General features: G+C 36.1%; 2 protein-coding genes across 8 annotated transcripts in view; both read left to right on the forward strand.

Moving 5' to 3' along the window:
• Window positions 1-23,693, forward strand: part of LOC126857299 (fibrous sheath CABYR-binding protein-like) — a 171,593-nt gene that overhangs the window by 45,049 nt on the left and 102,851 nt on the right. The window lies entirely within an intron of this gene.
• The window catches only part of LOC126857298 (calmodulin-binding transcription activator 2), a 65,831-nt gene that overhangs the window by 7,708 nt on the left and 34,430 nt on the right, over window positions 1-23,693 (forward strand). For 6 of the 7 annotated variants that reach the window (XM_050606579.1, XM_050606581.1, XM_050606584.1 and 3 more), the window contains exons 3-4: window positions 600-888; window positions 16,582-16,673. In XM_050606579.1, the coding sequence (XP_050462536.1) occupies window positions 600-888; window positions 16,582-16,673 (381 nt within the window). Of the gene's footprint in view, window positions 1-599; window positions 889-12,213; window positions 14,023-16,581; window positions 16,674-23,693 lie in introns of those variants that run through there. The other variant, XM_050606585.1, reaches the window with a different exon arrangement.

Here is a 23,693-nt window from a genome sequence, read left to right on the forward strand (position 1 = left end):
AGATGTCTTCGAAGTTAGTCTTGCAACGAAGTACTTACAGGAATAAAAGACTTGCCTTTCCAGCCAGCGTAACGCGAGAAAAAAAGCACCGTCGCTTATATAGCTTTACAATACGAAACGAGACAACTTCAATTACAGCTGGGAATGGGTGGCAGGTGGTACCACGAGCCTCGCCTCGTTCCAATGTAAAGGGTTAAAGAGGATAGATCGCTCCTCGTCGCGAACGACGCGCCACGATTCAGGATCGCGATTTCATACTTTTGCATCATTTATATTTATTAATGTTACATTTATTTAACGGATTAATTGTCACGCTCGCTAATAAATTTTACATAAAATCACGCTACTTTTATCTATTTTTTAGCGTAATTCTAACATCTCTTTTAAAATCAAAATTAAAAAATTATCAAAAGAAATAATTTATTCTTAACTCAATTATTTATAACTTTTCCAAATCTTTTCTCTAAGTTTCTAATGTGTGCAAATTTATATTATTTTAGATTTATCGAATAAGTAATCGTATTGTTTTTCCAATAACATTCTTGCGACTGACAAAGTCGTTAAAATAATCTACTCGTTGCGCTTTATGTTCCGTTTAGGCCGACAATCACGCATCGACTAACGGTAATAACAACATCAACGTTAACGCAAACATCAATGGGAACCCGGGCGGCATCAGCTGCAAGTCATCACCGAAGGTCGGGATTGGCGGCGGTGTTTGCAAACCGAACGAAAGAAACGATCATCTACGGAACGAATACAAGAGCCAGGACGCCAACAGTAACGAGATGAATCCCGCCGCTGGATGCCGTCCAAGGACGTGCAAGGAAGCCGCTCATGAGAACGTCGCCTCTGACAGGAAGCTCGATGGCGCGGATCCCATCTCCGGTGAGTCCTTCCGTCATTACCCACCTTGTACCTTTGACAACCCCCAACGATCGTCTTGTAAATGATTTACCCTTGCATTTGAATTAGAAAGACATACGATATATCTTACACCCTCTTTTTTATGTAACAAATGTGTATTAATATATTTGAACGAGAATACAGCTGATATCAGTTATAACATATCTTGAAACCAATGAAAAAAAAAAAATTAAATTGTCAAATAAGTTCTGATTGACTATAATATTGTTATGAAGATAGATATTTGCAAAAAAAAAAAAAAACGAAAAATTTTTATATAATTTAAAATGAAATGAAGTAATACAATTTCATGTAATGGAAGTATGAGCCTTACTGCATATCAGCATCAATATCACGGTAGGATTCTCGCGATTGTTTATGTCGTTAGGAAAAGTTTTCAGGCTCGCCTGTCCAAGGCAGCTTTAAGTAGTTCTCGAAAATTATGGCGCTCCTGCACGAAGAGCTAAAACGGTGAACCGAGCGAAGAATTAGCCCCCGCGCGTTGAGACACGAAGAAAATCGCAATGAAGTTTAAAACAAACACAAGCGTTTTAAGGCATACGGTTACACTGAGAACGGTGGCACCGGAACGGAGAGAAGCCTGACCAAAGTTTCCACTCATCACGATGGAAACGGAAACTGCACTCGAGTTTCGCTCGGAATGACTTTGGGGCCCGTAAACCACGCGATTAGCAACGAGCGGCTCTGTATGAGGGAACGATAAACTATCGGTTGGACAACTTTTACAGTTTGTAGTTTCCCGGGTAAATTGGCTAAGGAGCAGTGACTACTCCTTAGGGCTATTATCGCGCGGATAATTAAGCGAGATAAGAATATGATTAGCTAATTTTAATACGAATTTTTGTATTTAATTGGAGGATAAAAAAATCTTTAAATCGATAATGTAGGTATTATAAATATGCGCATCATCAAATATTTCGATTTATTTTTAGATTTTAAAATTCTCTTTTATTTATATAAATTTTACATATTTTTGAATATTTCTCGATATTTTTAGATATTTGAATTTGTGAGTCGGTAAATATAGATTTATTTTGTAGAGTTCCTTTTTTAGATTTTTCGTCGTCAGCAGTTTTTATCGGTGATTTGGAAATTTTTATTTTTTAGACCTTTTCAGATATGGAAAATCGATTTATCTCTCAAATAAAAATTCGTATGTGCAATTAGTGTTGTGACGTAACATCGTAGTAACATCATATTTTTTTTTTCACGTAACTAAATAATCGCATTTTTTTTTACAGCTCGTTAAATTGTTTCGTTCAGTTGCAAATGAATTTAACTGTCGTTGCACATCGGAAAACAGTGGTTCGCGTATATAAAACTGCTACACGTTGATACCTCGATAATACGTAACGTCGATATTTTTCGCACGATATATACGTCGCTGTATATATGTATAGCTCAGAGATAAAAACAAAATGTGTAGTTGAAAACCGAATAACGCAACCGTAGAAAGCAAATATCCACAATTCACCGAGCTGGATTATTCCCTTCCTATCTGGAGAGATTGCGAAAATAATATCGATCGATATGCGCTGAAAATCCGCTCTGCGAAGATCTAGAGCCTCTCATCCTTAAATCGTCCCACTTATCGTCGTACTCATTTTTCGTGAGAATCGCGATCTTTTCCAGAGCGAGAATTATCGATCGGCATTACGAAAACACGTGAAGGAAATGGCAATGAAATGGTCCGAATTTTTAAAGAATAAAAAAGCATGCGTTTTCTATCCATAAATTATTTTAAGATATCGTTAAACAACTTTAGAAAAATTTAACAGCGATGTTCAGTTTCTGTTGTATTTTTTTATTATTAATTTTATATTTAATTTTTTAATGTAACCTTTGTGTTTGAATATTGCAACAAAATTTTTGCCTTACTTTTCCACGGAATATACAAGAAAAACCATCACATACAATATTCCGATGTGAGATTTCCGCTATGATTGTCTCTACTTTTCTTAAAAATGAATTTTTCCATCTATGATTTCGTTATGTTTTTCGTTTTTACGTTCCGAGGATCTTATATATCCACCCACGTACATCCCCTGCCGTGAAGAGCTTTCGGCTCATTTCCAGAATCCGTTGTATGCATCGCGCAAAGATGCACATGCATTTCGACTCGCGTGGCATATGCATAGTTACCGGGCTGCAGTCGAGGTTCCTCTATTCTTTGAACAACATTTTCCATAAAGAGCACTCGTGCATGAATCCGATTCCGAATATAAATAGAAGGAGCTAGTCGAACGCGGAGAGAGAAGGGGAGAGCCGCGAAAATAGAGACCCGTGGAAAGTAGTTATCGTTTGATGTGCGGTAAGTACAAGACGCGGATGCTAACACTAAAACGTCGCGCGAATTTTGAGAGATGACAGTTTTTACGATCGCCAAGTTCTAACGATGCGACAACTCGCGGAAGCGGTTAACTGTACAAGGGAAAAAAAAAAAATCCAACGCTTATTGCAACACACTTTGCGCTTAACGCGGTTAGTTAATACAAAGTTTAATTGAAAATTTAATTAAATATATAAATAAACATTTGCAATGTCTGATAAACACACAGATCACGTTTGACGTTATAAAAATATTAATTCGATTAAAATCTGATGTAAAACTGTAAAAACATTTATAAATTTTTAATGTTATTTTTTTTTAAATTAATTATAAAAATTATTGCAGTGGTAAATATAATCGGGACTATTTGCATAAACATACTTAATTGATTCGTCTTTCTAAAAATCAATATGTAAAGTAGCGAATTATTTTTTGATGTTCCCAACACTTTCTCATAAAAGTTTGATGAATGTATGGCTAGGCATTTTCTGTATCGTGACCGGCTTTTGTGACGCACGAGACCTTCTTTATCGTACCCCTTATTTATTACCGACCTTGTTATTTATTGTTAGTGCCACATAGGCCGGGAAAGTTTCTCTTTGGATCTATGGTTTTCCGATGCGCACATAGACTTTAACCCTTCGTAGTTTACGTCGCGTTTTCCTCTGAGATATGTTCATCACCGAATATATAATAATCAAAATTATCAAAAAAATATTAAAAGCTTAAAATAATTTTTTAAAATTATTTAAAATGTTTTATTTCTTAAATATTCTTATATATTTGGATATAACATGCATATATATATATATATATATATATATATATATATATATTTTTTTTTTTATCAATAATAGTTATTTATAATAATGTGTTGTACAAAAATGGCATCTTTTCAAATATCTTCATGTTTAAAAAACAACATAACGCTTAATATTCAATTTAAAAATTGCTTGTATTTTATTTCTTTGTGAATTGTGCAATAATTTTATTAATAGGAAACGGAGAGAGAAAGCAATAAATTGCCGTTTGTAGACTTTCTCTTTCTTTCTGTCTTTCTTTCTTTCTTTCTTTGATTTTGTATATTTTATATTAATATATAATTCCTGCTTTTGCGGAAAATTCTAATTATTTTTAGAATCATGAGTCAAATATTGGAAAAGAATATTCGAAAAAATTTGGCATTTATTAATATATTTCATCTATTATTATAATGTTTATAATTGTGAAATGAAGAATGAATGAAATGAATAATTCATATCATTTTTATCGAACGTTCAATTTTAATATCTATCTTCTTTAACATCTCAGTAACAACGAATACAATAGAAAATGAAAATGATCACGATCTACAATAGTACATAGTACAGCAATATAACATATACAGTAATATATAGCATATATAAAGGCCAAAACTACTTTTCAAAATACTTTTCTTACAAAATCGAATTTGGTCTTCCTTATCGACGCGAAATTATTTCATCCCCGGAATCTCACGCGTCGTCATTCTGGGAGGAACGTCAGCGTCGTAACGTTCCGTTGGAGTTTCCAAAGAAGTGCACCCCGGCGACACGGGGATGTAATTCATAGTTCCGGCAATATCCGCCAGAGCGGCGATCGTGCGGCCTCAACCCCCGCTCGCGCACCCTTTTCAACGCCCGTCCCTTCTCGCCTCGGCAACCCCTTTTATGCCACGCGGCCCAGTATCCACGGGCATCCCCTCTGGCCCTATTCCATTTTATCTTGACCTATCCGATTACCTATCCGGTGACTAGACCAGGTATCGACTTCCCGAAAAGCGGATCCTTCCCTGCGGGAATGCTCGCAACCCCTTTAAGCTCTCCATTGCTTTTCCCTACTTCGTCTTACGAGCAGATTCTAATTTGGCCTTTCGCATTCAAGGATAAGACCTGATGACTTAGTTCGTGAAACGCGTGTCTCTTCGCGTGGAAGCAGGAAGTGTATCAAACTCATTCGACGAATCCGGGCTCGAGTTCCTTCGGACCTGGCAATCTTATTGATTGTCTTAGCTCTCCTGCCGTGACTCCTTCTCTCTCTCTTTCTCTCGCTTTCTCTTTTTCTCTATCTATCTATCTATCTATTTCTCTTCTTCTCTCTTATTCTCTCTAACTGTTCACTTTTGTCTTTCTCTTTCTTGTTGCTTATAATCCTCGTGCCACCTACATCTCCTGTCACCCATCCCACCCTGCCTATCCTTTTTCTCTTATAAACCGACCTTCCCTTTTATATCTGTCTCTCTCTTTCTCTTTCTCGCTTTATCTATTTTTTTTTTTACTATCACGTTCGTTACCACAGACGGCGAGCTATCATTAACGACTAACGACCAGCGACTTACGTGTCCGAGCAATTTCGATTTCTCGAAAAAAGCTGGAGTGAGACGCTAGCTAACACGTAACACACAGTGAAGGGGAAGATTCAGAGAAAGAAGGAAAATAAAGAGAGATGACGAGGATCGAAGGAGGAAGCGACAAGCGAGAAGATAGTTGGACATGAATTCCCGATATTCTATTTAAAACGTGCGTGGTGATAGTAGGGAGAAAGAAAGAGAGAAAGAGAGAGCTTCGTTGAGCTAGCTACCTAACTAGAAAGCTAACTGATAATTTACGGGCTTTTACCAAAAAGTTGGACACCTCGGGGATGGCTCCGCACTTTGACACGTGACCCACTTTTATTGAGTTACGTAATTGATCGCGCCGCGTCTGCCTCATGTTAGTGCGACCGTCCTTCCCTCTTCCGCCCATTGTATCCGCTTGTATAATCCTGGCTTCCTTTTCTTGCGCGGGTCCCTTCCGCGACCCTTTCCCACCAATCCCTCGAAAAAGCGCACGAAAATATCCTTGCTATCTGCAATCGTTCGAGGTAACATATGGTACCGCCGTATATACCTTTTTAAAACTAATAAAAGATATTAGATACTAAAAAATAACGAGTATGAAAGATTAACTAATCTTTAAAAAAATTATTTTATTTTCTGTGTTGAATATATTTCTCTGCATTTATTATTTTTGGGAATAAATAGAAAATTAATAAAATAGGCAATAATTGGAAAAGATTATTTGATAAATATATGATATTATTATTGACAATTTATAAGATTTTTGAAGCAGCTATAAGATTATAATGACTAGTAATTAGCGTGTGTGTGATAATCTTTAATGACTATATTGAAGGGAATATAAAAGTAGATTAACTCGAAAGATATTTAGAAAATGTAGGTATGAACATAAAAAATATAATATAAAAAATATAATATAAAAAAATTTAAAAATATTAAGTTTCATTATGTGTATTATTTTTTATTAGATTGAATTACACATTCTTGCAAAATGTTAATTGACAGATATCTTTGTCAATATTTATGGTAATGTATGAAAGCGTAATTAGCTATAAATGACAAATTAGATCTTCATTTGAAGCAGGTGGAATTATCAAAATGTGAATAGTCTCGATAGCGCAAATACCATCTCTGTTATCTGGTCCTGGTTCATTAATGGCTATCGTTATCAATGGCAGGCGATGCTGAGCCCGGAACGCATTGTTCGCGCTAAGCCGGGGGTGTCGTTTCCAGAATTTAGCGACATGCATTCGGAGATCCAATTACTTGTTCCCGCGCGTTTCTCGTGAATTGAGCGATTGAGAATTCGTACTATTTTCGAATTATTTTACTCTGACAATTATTTGTAGAGTCTAGTTATGTGAGGGCGAAAGCGACATGTCGAAAAAATAATAAGGAATAGAAATAAATTTTGGCGACAAAAAGGAGCACGCCACCTAATTGTTATGCGTAAATCCACAATACACTTCATCGCGTGGAAATAATTAAATAGACCGTCGATAAAGGATTGCGTGTGTACTAGTCTCTAGCATTAACTCTTTAAATATGTACGCGACGAAATCACTGAAACCTTTCGCAGGTACGCTTTATACCGCGATATCATCGGCGAACGCGAATTGTTATCGTATTTGTGGTACCCTAATTTATTTTAAACTTATTCATGTACTATATTTGAATACCATTTCCGATGCTATCTTGATGCTAATAAATGAAGATTGATTTATTAGCGATTCAGAAAAAAATAATTCTAACTTCTATTTAAAATATAAAAGTACCAACACATAAAATATATTCTTTATTTTTTATGTTGAACGTTGTTAATAACGCAAATTTTTTGAAGAACCTATTTAACGCAAGAAACATCGTAGCATTCTTGTGCATTGCACCCCTGCAGTTTTGCAACAAAAAGATTGGCGCGCATGAATATTCATGTTCCCTAAAACTATTTCGGTTACTTTGGGGCTATTTAGAGATACGGTATGTGAGGTGACGAGGGATGGCCGCGAGCGGCGGATAGAGCATATTTAACGGTGAGGGAAGATCGCAGACCACTATGCCGGAAAGCGTGTTTGCCGATATAAATGACGAGGTTAATTGTCGCGATTATATCTTAGTATGCGCTATTAATCTATTTGCGCAATATTAATGCGCTTGCATTCTGGCTTAGTGTACAAACTATGTGGTGACTTTTATGCGACAGCTATTATTTAATGCTGTCTAGATTATCTAGAGGGTGCGAAAAATTCATATAAATTTTATATAAATGTATTTTTTTTTATTTTTATATTAATTGTATTATACTTGTTCGAAAGAAGATCGCTAGAATATATTGAGCATCAAAATTGGCGATCTGATCGAGATAAAATGATGGGCGTTTGATTTGGTGCATGTAATAAAATTCTATGGTATGTATCACAAAGACAGATTGTTGATGAATATTTATTTCGTATTCGCGACTCGGACATTCAATAACGTTTCACGTCACGTTTTCGAGATGAAGCATCGTCGTGCGAAAACGAGCGATTTCTACGGTAACGATTTTTTTATAACGATAGCGAATGACAAATCACATTACTTAAATGTTTGACACGTTGGTTCCACGTGGAGCGATAATTCTTTTCACTCTTTTATTATTGTACATGAACAAATAATTACTATATGTAAAAGTTCCATGATATCGCGGCATTTAAATTAACAATAATTAATTAAACAAATAATTATGTGCTACATTTTCAAAGAATAGTCAAACATTTATAAAAACTATACAAGAACACTTTTATTTTTTATAACTAATTTATATAACCCATCTTGAAGGACTTTTTACGCGAAACTTTACGTTTTTCACGCAGCTTAAATTATGACAGATGATAGAGAATTATTGTTCCACCGTGTATATCATCACTTTATTTCAGCGGACCGTTGTTTTTTGCCGTAGAAACGTCAGTCTCGTAGCCGTTTGCGAAATCCACGGCTTTTTGTATATCGCGGTTGCCATAAATCAGAATGAAACAAAATGGACTGTACGTAACGCTCCGTTTCGATGGTCGGATATCATGTAGCCGCGGTAAGGCGCGAGTGAACTCGGCACGGGCCCAAAAATTAGCTGGCAGATCGGCTCCAAGGAACACAATTGTAATCATTTCTGACCATATGTCGGCTACAGTTAGAAATCACCTCACACGTGCGTTCTATTTCCTTCCCTGTGCAGTGGAGCTTGTGTAATCGCGAATGATGCATGTAGCTTAATATGTGTTTACTTTGTCAACAGCTGAGTTGTCAACAACGCGAATAATGTGCGACATGGATATGGAAGTTGCTGCGCGAACTATTTTTCCAGATAAATACATTTTTAATAGAGATACCGTTTTGATGAATCGAGAGAAACGATGCAAACACGTTAATAATATATGAGACATCTACGTGATGGTTTTATCAAATTTCTAGATTAACGAAAAATTAATCCAGCTCTATGTGACAAAACGACTAATAAAGCCAGGTCCCGAATGAAAGCGCGACAAAACTGCGTCGTGTCGAAAATGCATAATGGCGATTGAATTCGAGTGGGTTATCGCGACCCCGATATGATGTGCGCGCGGATTTCGCGTCGCGGAAGCAAATAAATCGAGGGTGGCATCGCAGAGCGCACCGAAGGTCGGAAGGGCGCGAGCTCGTTTCATTTCACCGACGCGAGAGATTCGGCTCAATTACCAGACCGCGGATAAATTACGAGTTTAACGCGACAGAAGCCGCGTGCGATCGGAAGTTATTCGGACGCCAGGGACAAATCTGGATGCAAACTAATTGAAATTTAAGCTCCAATTTTTCGCTCTGTTGATTTTTGAGAGTTCTAAATATATAAGCGGAATGCAATGACGTGCACACAAAGCCGTATGTAAAACATATTAAATATATATGATAATCTAATCTTGAAATATATTATATAATTTTCCAATATAACAAATTTTGACTTTTTACCAAATTATAAAAAAAAAAATATTAGAATATTAAATACTTTTGTAAATGCTTTAAATTAAATCCTTTATTTTACAATGAACATAATACCAAACTTACGTTGATGAATTAATTACATATACTGATCAATTACTGATCACATACTGATTAATTGATTATGCTCGTTTTATGGAGACTCGAAAATTATTTAGAATCGCCGAAATCATTCTACTACAACTCGTCAATTTAGCAAAGTTCTAAAGCTACGTGCGCGTCGTACAGGCACGCTTAAATCCGTATAAATACCTCATGAATCTATCCATTAATCAGATTGACGATAGGGGCTCGACGCCTGAGTGATTTCCATCCCTCCCCGTCATCCCTGGGGTGTTCTTTTCTTTTCTTCTTTTGCAAGCCTTTCCATAGGATTGCCTCCAGCAGTCTGGCTCCAGAGGTCACTAGAAGGTGGCAGCACCTCGATTAAAATTCGACACGAACCTTCTGCGAGAATCCGATGTGTGCTGTGTCATGCCTCGCTTATATATGTATATATATATATATATATATATATATATATATATCGTTGTACATATATATGCGCCTAGGTATACAGCAGTAGTCGGGCTGCAAACGTATGATTCTCATGGCACGAGCGAGTGCAGAATTCACGTGTGTAGGTGCGAAGTCGGGGAGGACTTGGCCTGCGTTTCGTGGATTGTGAGAGAAATATCGTTTAGCTGCGATGCGCGTCTTTCCCAAAAGGACAAAGGATTGAGGAGATGCGGGAGGAAACGCCGGGGGGTCAATTCCGATCATCTCCGCTTCCGATGATGTTTTTAATGTCCGCCAACGAGTCTTTGCAATTGCACAGAGATCTCCTTCTTTTGCTCTGATGTTTTTTCAATCAGTGATTGGAATCTTCAAAATTTTTCTCGTTTATCAGCGATGAAAAATAATCGCTTATCATCACTTGTATAGCTCTTCAAAGTTTTGACATTGAATGTTTTTAATTGAATTCTTCAATTAAAAATCTATGTAAAATTTAATCGAGATATCTTATGCTGTTTATAGGACATTTGTTTCTTCTTTTTTTAGATGAAACTTGGTCATTCTCTCGTTTGTTACTTTCTTGTTGAGAATAAACTTCGTATAGTATCTTGCAATTGTTCGGTAGATTTAAGCTACTTTCGCGGTGTAAAGTGCCGAGACGGTTGTTTCAGTCCGCGCATTTACGAGTCGCAACCCGAATAATGTATAATCTTGTAAATTACTTTCTTGGATGCGGAACTGCGCGTGTATCCTTCCCCCAAAAGAATCGTGCGGTTTTCTTTAATGCCGTCAACAGCGGCAGCAAAGATAAACTTTATCTTCGTTGGCGAATTATTCGCGCAGCCACGAGAGATCTGCTACATCAAGTAGTTTACGATTTTCACGGACCTGCATGCTAACGATGCTTTCCATATGGTTTGTCATGAGCCTTATTTATAGAACAGTGTAAACTTTGCACTGTAAAGTTACTTAACCATGGCTGACATTACACGTTTCAACGTTCGTTCACGTAATTGGGTTTCCTTGTTCTACGCGTTGGAACTTTGAATTAACAACTCAACATTAATGCGTAAAAACATTATCCTGCTTCTTACAAATTGAAGATTTCAATCAACAATAAATTTGTTTACCTTATACAGTTGACAATTATCTCACGCGCCAATTTTATTTTTTAATGCATTCCACTTTGAGCCATGCACGCGTCGTTACTTTGCCATTTTCCTCTTTCGAATCTAGACATATCGCGTTCAAGGTTACGCCTCGCATGCAAATACGCGATTACTTTGCGCAACTCTCGTCCATCTCTTCCGCGAGACCACCGCGAAAATTTATCGGCTTTGACGACAGAGGCGTTAGACGTACGAGCGTCGATTTGTCGACGATGAGAATTATTTGGCACGGTTGTGGAACGAATCCGCGGAGGATCGGATAACGGACGATTATCTCGCGAGGTCGGCACAGAGCGACACTCGGTTCGCTTCCACACGGCAAAAACAAAAAAAAAACGGATGATCCCCGAACGCTATTCTCTCTTCGTACGCGTATATACCTTGACATTAATTTGCATTCTCGGTAATCCTTAATTTACAACTCCAACGAGTTCTCCGGGGGTACGTTAGGTAACCAGCCAGCTAGGTAGATATGTAGGTAGGTAGGTAGGTAAGTAACGAACAGCACCATCGGTAGTTTCGCACAGAAATTGGCACGGTAGTGCACCCACATCGTGAAGTGCAAAAGTGGTAAGTAGACGTAGGTGAGTAAGTCGCGAGAGAAAGAGAGTACGGGAGAGAAAGATAGAGAGTGGGAACGGGATGGAAGAAAGCAGAGGAGGGTAAGTGAAGGGTTGCTAAGGGTGAGGATTCGGCAGACACCACGGGCAGAGATATAGGGATGGGGCAAGGGTAGGGGCTGTGGCTGGGGCCGGATAGTCGGACCTCACCGAGAGATAGATAGAGAGAGAGAGAGAGAGAGAGAAAGGGAGAGCGATCGCCCTCATGGCTTGTGGTGGTGGTGGATGCCGATGGTGCTGGTAGGGGCTGGAGGACTCCGGGACAGCCGTATGGTGGGGATGAAAAGGGTTGAAGAAGGAGAGGGAGGAGAGCAACGTGGAGGGTGGACGGAGGTCGAGAGTCGCGGGCTGCCTCACTCTGCGGCTCCCGCCGCTCGGGAGCAGACACGCGGGGCCAAAGACTAATTTGAACTATTTTATTAACAAAAACAATACATATTTGTAAATAACACCACTAACAACTGTAAACACGAAACAGCAACAACACATTTCTCCTATAAGGACTCTCTTTAAAACTTACCTTACACCGTAAGACAACCGCCTGTAAAAAAAAAAAAAGGAGGGTAAAGAAGGGAAGGAAGGCACACACGAAGTGAACGAGAGCGCGTGGCCGGAGAGAGAGAGAGAGAGAGAGAGAGAGAGAGAGAGAGAGAGAGAGAGAGAAAGCGAAAGCGAGTGAGTGAGAAAGCGAGAGAGAAAGGGAGAGGGAGACGTACGAGGTAATTCCATTTCCGGTTTCTTTTTTCCAAAGCAAACGTGTTTGCAACACACGCACACACAAGCAGTACACAGTAAACAAGAAACAAGCTACAAAAGAGTCGAACGATAGAAAAGTCTATTTTCTGAAGTTATTCCTCGTTCGAACGGGTGCACGACGCGGCTGCAAGTGAGGAGGATGAGGGGGTGAGAATACAAACGTGAGAAAGGGGATAGAGAAAAAAATCGACAAGCGAGATCGTAAAATAGCGCGCGTCGGCCGCCACGGGACGGGATAATCGCATTTTAAGTTGTTTCTGTACTCTGTGTGACCCTTACATTATTTTGTCCCTCCGATGGGGACGGGTTCAGTGTTGTAACTTAGGATATAAGAAGACTAAAAAGAGCTCCGGAGCGCACAACAAAAAGAGAGAGCAAGGAGAAATTGGAATTCTGGAAGAAATAAGAAGAGAGAGATATATAAGAAAAAAAAGAGTGTGTGGTAGTGACCGGAAACGCGCCCACATCAGGGAACGTTCATGAAAACGAGAGAAGAGAATCCGGATCAAGAGTGAGAGCAATCAACGATTAAGGGAGAGAGCAGGAAACGACGAGAAGAAGGAAGATTCACGAAGAGGGATAGCTCCGGGCGTCGTATAGAGAAAACAATGGAGCTCCAATTTTTTATACTAGAAGAAGAATCTAATAAAAAAGCGTGAGAGAGAGAACGAAAATCGAGAAAAGAAGGACGAAGAATCGATCCTGTTTGTGTTTCCGCATTGTACTTTCACGTGTATCCTTTGGTAATTGCGAGAACTTTAATCCTTGATACCTTTGAAATTTGTCGTGCGAAGGGGACAAAAGGCGTCAGAGGGATCCAGAAGACTGATCGGAATCGCGGCACGTTTATGACACCGTTGATCAATCCATATCCGATTTGAAATCACGTAATCCGACTCGCGTGCACGCTCCTTTGGGAGGATATGTCTTACCGTTCCAGTGGGAATTGTCATTCGGGAGAACAATCTTCACAACGTCAAGGACAACGTCGATCCGAGTGCCAGAGTTCTTACGTCCTGGATCCCGCGACCGTCAAGCTGTCCTGACGAAAAGAGGACCGTCCCCTCAGATCATCCCGATCGAAGAAGCGCAATCATCGGCAAACGGCCGTCATATCAGGTACGCGATCGACCATCAAGCACAGCGTGGAGCCGCCGCCAAGAAGAGTCCGTTCAGGAATGCCCGCCAGGGCCCAGCCACGCTCCCGTCTCCCCTACGTTCAAGGACGATGACGATCGGCCACGGCGATCGGTAAGATCCGAGCAGCGCGAACACGCGCCACCACCACGGAGATGGCGGGCTACAATCATTCGAATCCACAGCGTGTCGTCTACCATACGACCTACCCGACGCCCCTCGCTCCAAGTGAGTTTATCTGCTATTTATGCACCCGGTAGACAACTCCACGATGATGCGTGGGACACTTCAGTCTTGGATTTATTACTGAGGGTTGTGTAGAATTTATTTCAAATATCATTGGAAATACAATAAATTGTATGAAAGAATTTAAAAATTATTTTTAAGTGCTTTTTATTTTGTTATTTAGAAGAAACTAAATATATTTGCAAGATTTTACAAGATATCTCTTTTCTGTTTTTATTCTTTTCTTTTCAGTTTAATCGCGTTAATCAATTTTTTTTTTAAATTATTAAATAAAATTTATTTAAATTTAATTGATGCATGTGTCAAAAGAATTTTATTTTAATTTATCAAAATAATTTCTCTCGTAGATTTATTTTGTGTACAATTCTGTATTAAACTTTTTACATGGCGAGCTTTAATTTCTTTGATAATTTTATATTTTTGAATATGAATAGATCTATATTTTCGTATAATGTTCAGATTGTGTTTTTCATATTATTCAGGCAGGATTACGAAAAATGCTACTATAATGTGAAATATTTACATTGTACTTAGTGTAACAATATTAAGTGACGTCATAACGTTAAAAAGTTCCAGGCAAATAGACATCCTTTTGTTACTGTGAAATCTAGGAGACCGCAGCGATTGCACTTAAGAGTATCGTATTTATGATTGAAAGTTTATTTAATGGCTTCTAGTTTCGGCAAGTTTCGCGAATCGATGAATATTGCATAGGCTATAAACGGCCAAAAGCTAAGCGCGAGTCGTTAGATAAATATTTGATTTTCTTAGATAATTTTCTTGCTAATTTAGAATAGTAATTTTCGACAAACATTTCGCTATGGATGAAACTTAGTTTCAGCTAAGTTAAAACAGTAATTTGCTACGGTTATGGGAAAAAACTTCATGGGAAAAAAGCTACCAAACAAATGTACGCTCGCCGACACGACAAATTGACTTACGATGTATAGATTTTTAATTGTGCGGAAAAATTTTAACGAATTTTTTCACGTAAGAAAAAAAGGCATCTGAACGATGAATTTATTCGTGCAGATAATTAAAGCATAACAAGGTTACTGTGAATTATATGATCATAAAAACTTCCCGATCGTGGCTTAAGTTTATATATGACACAATTTCTGACGTTTCAGAAAAATACGGTAAAACGTATATGCCCTCCTTTCTACCATTATTTTTTTCCAACACGCCGCTTTTAATTCTCTTTTCCTGAAGTTTCCGTGAAGATACTTCTTCCGGAGACACTGCAACAAAAGTTGCATATCAAAGACTACGTTAAAGAATAAATTATATTTATGACAGCTTCTGATCCTTTCAATTTCATGCAATGCATTGCATAAAACGTAGAAAGGATGCTCGGTTACAACGATAGATTTATACCGTGTTTTATACCATAAAAGATTTGAGAACACACGATATCGCAGATATATCATATTGCTTAGTGAGAAAGCACAGATGTCTATGCGTAATATCAATAATATCGAGAGAAAATGCAAGCTGCGAAGCACGAGCATTTTGTCAAGCAAATAACAACTCGCTTGATGCTTCGATACAGAAATACATCTTGGATTCCAATAATTCAAGAATACATACATTCTGATTTTATGATATTTGTTAGAATGACACGTTATTTTCTTTTTGCTAAATTCTATCGTAAACATAAATTTTATCTCATAGTATAAATCTTCTTAGAAAGAAGATATAAATTTTTACTAATGATACATATATTATTTACATATATTACATGTGAATGTGTGTGATATAGTATTGACATAAATTTTTCTTTTTTAATATTAATTATTTAATATTAATTATTTAATTCTAATTTAAATATTTTTTACACAACACTCTTATAGAACAAATTTTATAAACTATTTATATTAACATACATTACATATATATACATACACAATTAATTGTATTTAATGATATTGAATTACTATAGTATTTTTTTAACTTTTTAAGGCTTTGACTATATCGCTCTGATGTCGTTACTTTTTATAACAAACTATTCTGCAACTTTTTTTTCTACATAAAGGGAAGAGAATGTTTCTCGACTGTACCTAAAACAGTACATTGTGCAAATAGCGTGCAAAAATTCTCTCGGTAAAAGAATCCTTATACCGTCGAGTTTTTGCCTCCTAACGCTAGTAGGTAACTCGCGGCGTTCGTGGAAGGTGCAATCTATTACGAATGCTATTTTATGGCAAGCAACGGCGGCATATACATAGCTGGTAGATCGATGGAACTTTTCGATCGGTTGTGTATAAACAGAGCTAATGACACATGCATGTAAAGTCGAGTGTGAGCGGGCAGTCGCTAATGCTCATTGTTCATGACACAATAACGATCCCCTTATCGATCCGCAGTAAAATTGTCACGATTGATCAACACGCACATCAGCGGCATAAATTTAGACTCTTCGTTAAGTAATGTAACGGGTGATACGGAACAAATCGTTTTGAAAATTTATGTTTTCTACGATCCCACATTTTCTCTCTCTCCAGCGAGAACGGCTATTAATTGAGATAATTTATCACGCAGACGGCGACCCGATAAAGCTTCCCGAAAATCTGGAAACCTTGCCGCGAGCTGAACACTTTCCAACTCAGAGGCATCGATGGAACACCAATGAGGTAAGTCGCTTATATTCGCTGATATTCGTTAGACACGAATATATTAAATTTGCGGATCGATAAAAAAATATACGTAACCTAAATACTCAAAAAGACTCGTCGATGTCACATTTCTCGATTGCACGACATCGCGTTAATGTCATACTTTTAAACTGTAATTTCGCACGATGCACAAGTCGGCGACAATTATGGATAACGTGTAGATATGAAAGATTGAATATTTGAGGATACATACAAAAAAGAAATATACGGAATAGAAATTAAATAATGATAAATGTTTTTAACGTTAGGAAACTATCGAGAGAGAGAGAGAGAGAGAGTAAATTATTTAAAAAAAGTATACATTTTTGATTCAATAATATATATATATATATATAAATATGCGCACACATGATAATTTTCTTGATGAACATCTAAATGTTTGTTCAACTATTTAACAAATAGTCTGCTAACTTGGATCATTAACAAACGGTAATCCACGTAATTTGCGGAATTTAACAACGAGCTACATTCCGGAATGAAACGGGGCCAAAGTATCAATAATGCATCTTACATCCGGATGCACTCGCGTTCTGGAGCGCATCCCTCTTTGTGGTGACCGCATGTCCCAGTCGTGGATTCCGGCGTTAGCGGGCCGATCCGTATTACCGGAATTCCGACGAACTCGTTTCGTTCGTCGTCCCCTTTTTTCCAGCGTGAATTTTTATCGCGACCTTGCCGGATATATATATATATATATACACAAGACTGCGAGAAGTAAAGTGGCAAGGTAAATAATGTGGCGCGCGCTCGTTCAGGTTGGTTCGCGGCTCGGTTAGAAAGGATAGTTGCAGTCATTACAGCCCTCTCTTGCTCGTGTGCAGCGTCCAAGATCGTTATTAGAGATAAGATTCCTTATGGCAATAAAATCTTAAGGTTGGCAAATTTTGGATGCATGTAAATTGCAACGTTAATTTCAATGACGAGTTCTTTGTTGAATTTTGTTTTCTTTAACGATTTTTTAATCTGAAGCATCAAAGTGTCAATAAAATTAATTAATTATAATTTTAAGTTCTTTCACGATTTTGAAAGGCGCGCAAATAGTTTAAGAACAAATTGTTCTTAAACTATTTTACTATATGTAATCTTATGTTTTACAAAATCTTATATTTTAAAAGTATCTTACACACACGGTTAGTGATATCCAAAATAAAATTTTTATTATAATTATATTATTTATTTATTTTTTATAATAATTTTTATAATAAATTTTTTATATATTTTTACATCTATTTGCTTTATGTGTGCGTGTGTATATGTAACATACGTATCGATTGCATTAATTTTTAAGATTTTACTGGATTACTTAAAATATCGGGAGAGCAAGGGAAGGAGGTGCTATTTCAGCGTTTCGCCTGAGAGGACGAAATTCCTGGTCACGATCCTGGCGACGTCGATGTGTGCAGCGGCGCGGTCCCGTGCCGGTGTGTGCAGCAGGGGTGCACGTGCCACACACACCCGCACGTTGCACACGTAGACAGCTTGCACCGATGCCAGTCCACACCGCTACACTCTGACCCAGGTCGGTCGGCCTCCGATCAATAGCTGGAGCCAGCGAGAGCTGCTCGCAGCCGGCGACGCTGAGCTTTTCAGTATCGTCGAACCGAACTCAATTGCGATTTCTCCGTGCGCGACGACTATCATTGTAAACGATAAGTCGACCGTCCCTTCTTCGCCTTCCTTCCCCCTGTTTTCATCCCCCCTCCCCCGTCCTTGTCTAGCCATCGCACGCTCGTTACCTTCCCAGACCATCCTCTCTTCGGTAAGTACCGGAAATTAAAAGTTCCTGGAAAAAGAGAGAGAGAGAGAGAGAGAGAGAGAGAGAGAGAGAGAGAGAGTCGTCGACACCGCCTTCTCGAAGAATCCTCTCGTAGTGATAAAGCAGGGATGCCTCTTTATCTTCTTTCATAACTTTTTACGCTCGGGGTACCCTATCCCGCTCGTCATTGTTCCTCGGCATTCTATATTTTTTTTTTATTTGCTGTCAATGCACTTGCCTACTCGCTCCTTCGGGCGATGAAAATTAATCTCTCTTTATCTGGCGAATTAAATCCAGCGATATTCCGTCTCGCTCCAGTAATAATTTTGTCTTTATTCCGATTTCAGCGTTTTATTCCAATTTATTCCAATGATTGATAAAATGCACAGATCTGCCGAAGGCATTTGATTTTACAGCTATTATACGCACATATTTTAAAATTATCAAGTATCAGGAAGATATTCAAATACAATATTCAAACGCGAGATGAACGTGGCACCATGTGCATCGCTAATAAGGTCAATATATATGGGACGAGTACTGTCATGTGCGTTCGCTTTATTCAATACCTATACTATTATCAAGTCGTCAGAGTCCTTCGAGAATTATCGATTGCGCGAGCCAACAAATTTGAGCTTTGTTGAAGAACAGAAATCACGCAAAGTGATTTATATCAATGTTGATACGTTCTCTGAAAATAGAACCTTTTATCTTTGATTGACTATTTATATATACGATCTTTGATTAAATATATTTTGTATGACGGCATGTCAAAATTTTATAGAACAACACTCTCAGAGAAATGATAAAATTTTCTTTTATTTTCTCTCGTAAATACACATTTATCTTTCTAAAGTTTCAGAAATACTTATACAGGGTTCAAACGTTGTGGCCAAACTTTAAAATTTTATAGTAAATTTAATTTTAAACGAAAAGTTTCTAAATATGGATTGAAAAATGCTTCCTTAAAAAGTTAGCGCCCTCTGAAATCACGATTATTTTATACATTTTTACAATTTAGGACTCATGTTTTAAGAAGCTTTTTGTTCAGAATTAAATTTCCTTTTCATCACAAAGTCTGGCCGGAATATTTGGATCCACTTTGTATATACTTTTTTATTTCTCTCTCTCCGTTTACGTAAAAAAATGTTGCGTATAAATTATCTAGATGGGATTTAAATCTCTCTCTCTCTCTCTCTCTCTTTCTCTTTTCTATATCTAATTTATCAATAATATCACTTCATATTTTTCTCCTATTTTAATGTTTATCGATCGTATATTCTCCGACATCGTATCATTGGATAGCACGAATTCTTGAGCATGAGTTTGTCGCATGTCTGATAGAAAAAAAATATTCTTCACATCTAACGTCTGAAGCTTCTTTTTTCGCTCACCTAGATTCGCGCATTAAATCGACGCGACGCGAGAGTTCAATCTTATTTACATTTGTCAACGTCCCGACGGCGTTATCCCGCGGCATTCCGGAATTTATGGAACCACTCAGAGCCCGGTCGATTCATTTTGCGCAAAACCGGCTTGAGGTGTTCGTGGACAGGTAACGGAGTAAATTCTCTCTCTCGCGCGCTTGGATCCGGAAAGTTTATAAATCCCTTGTGCACATATTGTGCCGCCCAGATAAAATGCCGTCGCTTTCGAGAGATTCCTTCAACGTGATCTTGTTTTCTTTCGCGGCTGCCCCTTGTAACTTCACCCACTTGCTTCGCCTCTCCGTCATGTCGCTCGTCTCTACGAGTCATTTTTCACGCGAATTCCGACGGCATACGTGACCGTAAATGGATCTCGCACTTTCTCATGCCGAGCCCTCTCGACGAGTCGTCGACGATCAAAGTGTCCCCCAAGGATGTCAGTGATTTATTTATTGTGCGCGCGCGCTGTTCGCTTCTCGCTTCGACTGGAAATCACTTTCCAAGCAAGTATATAACGCGGGAATTAAAATAATAACCGCGGCTCAAGGTTGTTTTTACACGCACGTTTCACGATTCACGTTTATCGTGCTTATCTCGATAGGTGCAAGCATTAAATTATGCGATAGATTAATGCTTTCGCGTATATATTAAACTCGTTTGCGATAAAGATGTGCGAACGTCGTCTTTAAAAGAGTTGTGTGCTTTCAATAAATAACTTCTGAAAAAGATCTTTAGCATTTAAAAAATTATTTCCCATTGTTTACAAAATCCGAGACATATGTATGTGTAAAAGAATTAACATTATATATATATATATATATATATTTTGTAATTTTTAAATGTTTATGAATAATGTGTATTTAATAGTAACGCACAAGAATTTTTATTATTAATTAATTTTGCATAAAATTTTGCTACGCATAGAATATTCTCTCTTATTTTTTCCATTTCAACGCCAATAATTTTCAAGATTTCTGACATGCCTTTCCGTTCTTATTACCGTCGCCTGATGAAATCCCATTTGTACTGAAACAGGGCAATGTTGAATACATACGGGGAGGAGTATTACAGTAATATGTTTTAGCACATACCTACAGGCGAGCGCGTTTTACACTTTCAGCATTTGTATAATGTGCGCGTCTTTATATATAAATGCATATATATGTATTAAATAATCTTCCCTATATATTACAGAGAATAAGAAGCCTCCTATATTACTAGGGGTATCCTAATTTAATGTTATAAATACGACTGTGCAAATTGTAGTTGACTATAAATTTGCGAGGTCTTATTAAACTTCTTTCTGCAAAAAATATTTACAATTACACATATGTTTGCAGTATACATAATTTTTTTATATTAAATTAATTTATCATAAATGTTTTTGTTTTAAAATCAACATTTTTTAAAAATAGTTAAATATAATATTATACATTAATCTAAAAATTAACAAAATTAAATATAATATATTAATGTATTAATATATATTAATATATTAAATATAATAAATTAATATATTAAATGTAATCTACAAATTTAATGTGTTTTTTTTCTTGTAAAAAAGTAGATTAAGAATTTTATAAAATAAGAATTTTAGATTTATTCGTGATATATTTTCGACTTTATTACTTTTTGAGCCTTCGTCAAATTTAATTAATAGATTAGAGGAATGATATATGGCTTATCTGTAAATATATCTCGAGACAAAGATTGCTCTGAAAACAACGCTTTGGTTTACTTATTGATTTCCAATTGCATGCGAGAGTGGAAACACGGTCACTAAATCGCTTGGATTTGTAAAGCTATATCGCGATGGCAGTTGTTATAATTAAACAGCGCTTTAGACCGTGCACCTTTTAATTAAAAGACATTTCCGTGGAAGCCCGTTATGCGAATATCTCGTGCAGATTTGTTAATTATAGTTCTTTACATACGCAGTTTTATTACTAAAGTCACGATGAATTTAAGATAACATCAGTATACGTATAATTATTACACAAATACTTAATCTCATTATTATATTTATTTAATTATTATAAAATAAAACAATCCACTCTTAAAAAGACATGTTAAATCGATACTCGCAAGTTGTTGCTTCTGTTCCTCAATGTTGATTGGTTATTTCAATATTACGCTATACATTACTTCATATTAATAAAAATCTGCGTATTTGACAATTCAAGTATTATATATATATATATATATATATATATATATATAATTTTGATTTAATTGATTTTGACAAAACCGATAATACTTATTATTATATTACATAAAACTAATTTTACAATAGTTATATGTATTTTATAATAGATGCGTGCCCTAACCGCGTGCCCTAACCGCGTGCCTTACTCGCGTGCCCTACTCGCGTGACCTACTCGCGTGCTCTATTCGCGTGCCCTAATGGAATGCCCTGATATAATGCACCGTAGGCTGCTTTCGTTGGGCCAGTTGGACTTACCTATCGTTGATCCTGGTGGGTATTAATTCTGGCAACGTCTAGCCAGAGATGTAGCATTCGATCTCCTATCAGAGATCAATGAAGGAAAAAAATTCCTTCTATTGCCGGCTAATTATTGTCGCCGGGATATATGAACATAATTTTATGCTCGTTTACGACATGACAGTTTGTCATGCATCGTTTTAAAAAATTGCAAAATTTAATATATGAATAATTTGACTGAATGTTAAATTATCAATCAAATTTAATAATTGATTGAGAAGTAATAATATTTAATCGTAATAAAATAAAATTAAATAAAATTATAAAAATATATAAAATAAAATTGATAAATAATATACAATATTTATAATAATATGTAATTTATATTAAAATAAATTAATAAAACATTTATGTGTCATATAATTTGAATAATTTGACTGAAAGTCAAATTATCAATTAAATTTAATAATTGACTGCAAAGTAATAATATTTAATCGTAGTAAAATTAAATAAAATTAATAAATAATATAGGATTTATATAGGTAATTTATATTAAAATAAAATGAATAAAACGTTTGTTGTGTCACATGGATAATTTGACGATTTAATTGATTGAAGTAACAATGTTTAATTTTAATAAAATAAAATTAAATAAAATTATAAAAATATATAAAATAAAATTAATAAATAATATAGGATAATATAATATAATAATATAATATAATAATATTTACATTATATATAATATAGGATACGCTACGCGTTATTTTTATATTTTTATTAATTTTTATATATTTTATTTTATATATTTTTATAATTTTATTTAATTTTATTTTATTACGATTAAATATTATTACTTCACAGTCAATTATTAAATTTAATTGATAATTTGACTTTTAGTCAAATTATTCAAATTATAAGACACATAAATGTTTTATTAATTTATTTTAATATAAATTACATATTATTATAAATATTGTATATTATTATAAGATTAAATATTATTACTTCAAACAATGATTAAATTTGATTGATAACTTGGCATTAGATTGACTAAAGTAAAATTATATTAAAACGCGTGACAAACTGTCTAAGCTTTTATTGCTATGATAATAAAGATGGATGGGCTATGAAAAATTATAACAAAATTGGATCGCAACATCACAATAATTATCAATATTTCATATAAGAAATAAAATTATTAGCGTCTTCTACATTAAATAAATAAAATAAAATTCTATTGAAAAAATATTTTATATTTTTTCAATTTTTGTTTTAATTTATATTTTAAATTATATTTCTAATGTGTTTTAATATATATTTAAAAAGTCTATTAAAAGTTATTTGATTGC

Source organism: Cataglyphis hispanica, chromosome 21, assembly GCF_021464435.1.
Source record: "Cataglyphis hispanica isolate Lineage 1 chromosome 21, ULB_Chis1_1.0, whole genome shotgun sequence".
In the NCBI taxonomy this organism is placed as follows: Eukaryota; Metazoa; Arthropoda; class Insecta; order Hymenoptera; family Formicidae; genus Cataglyphis; species Cataglyphis hispanica.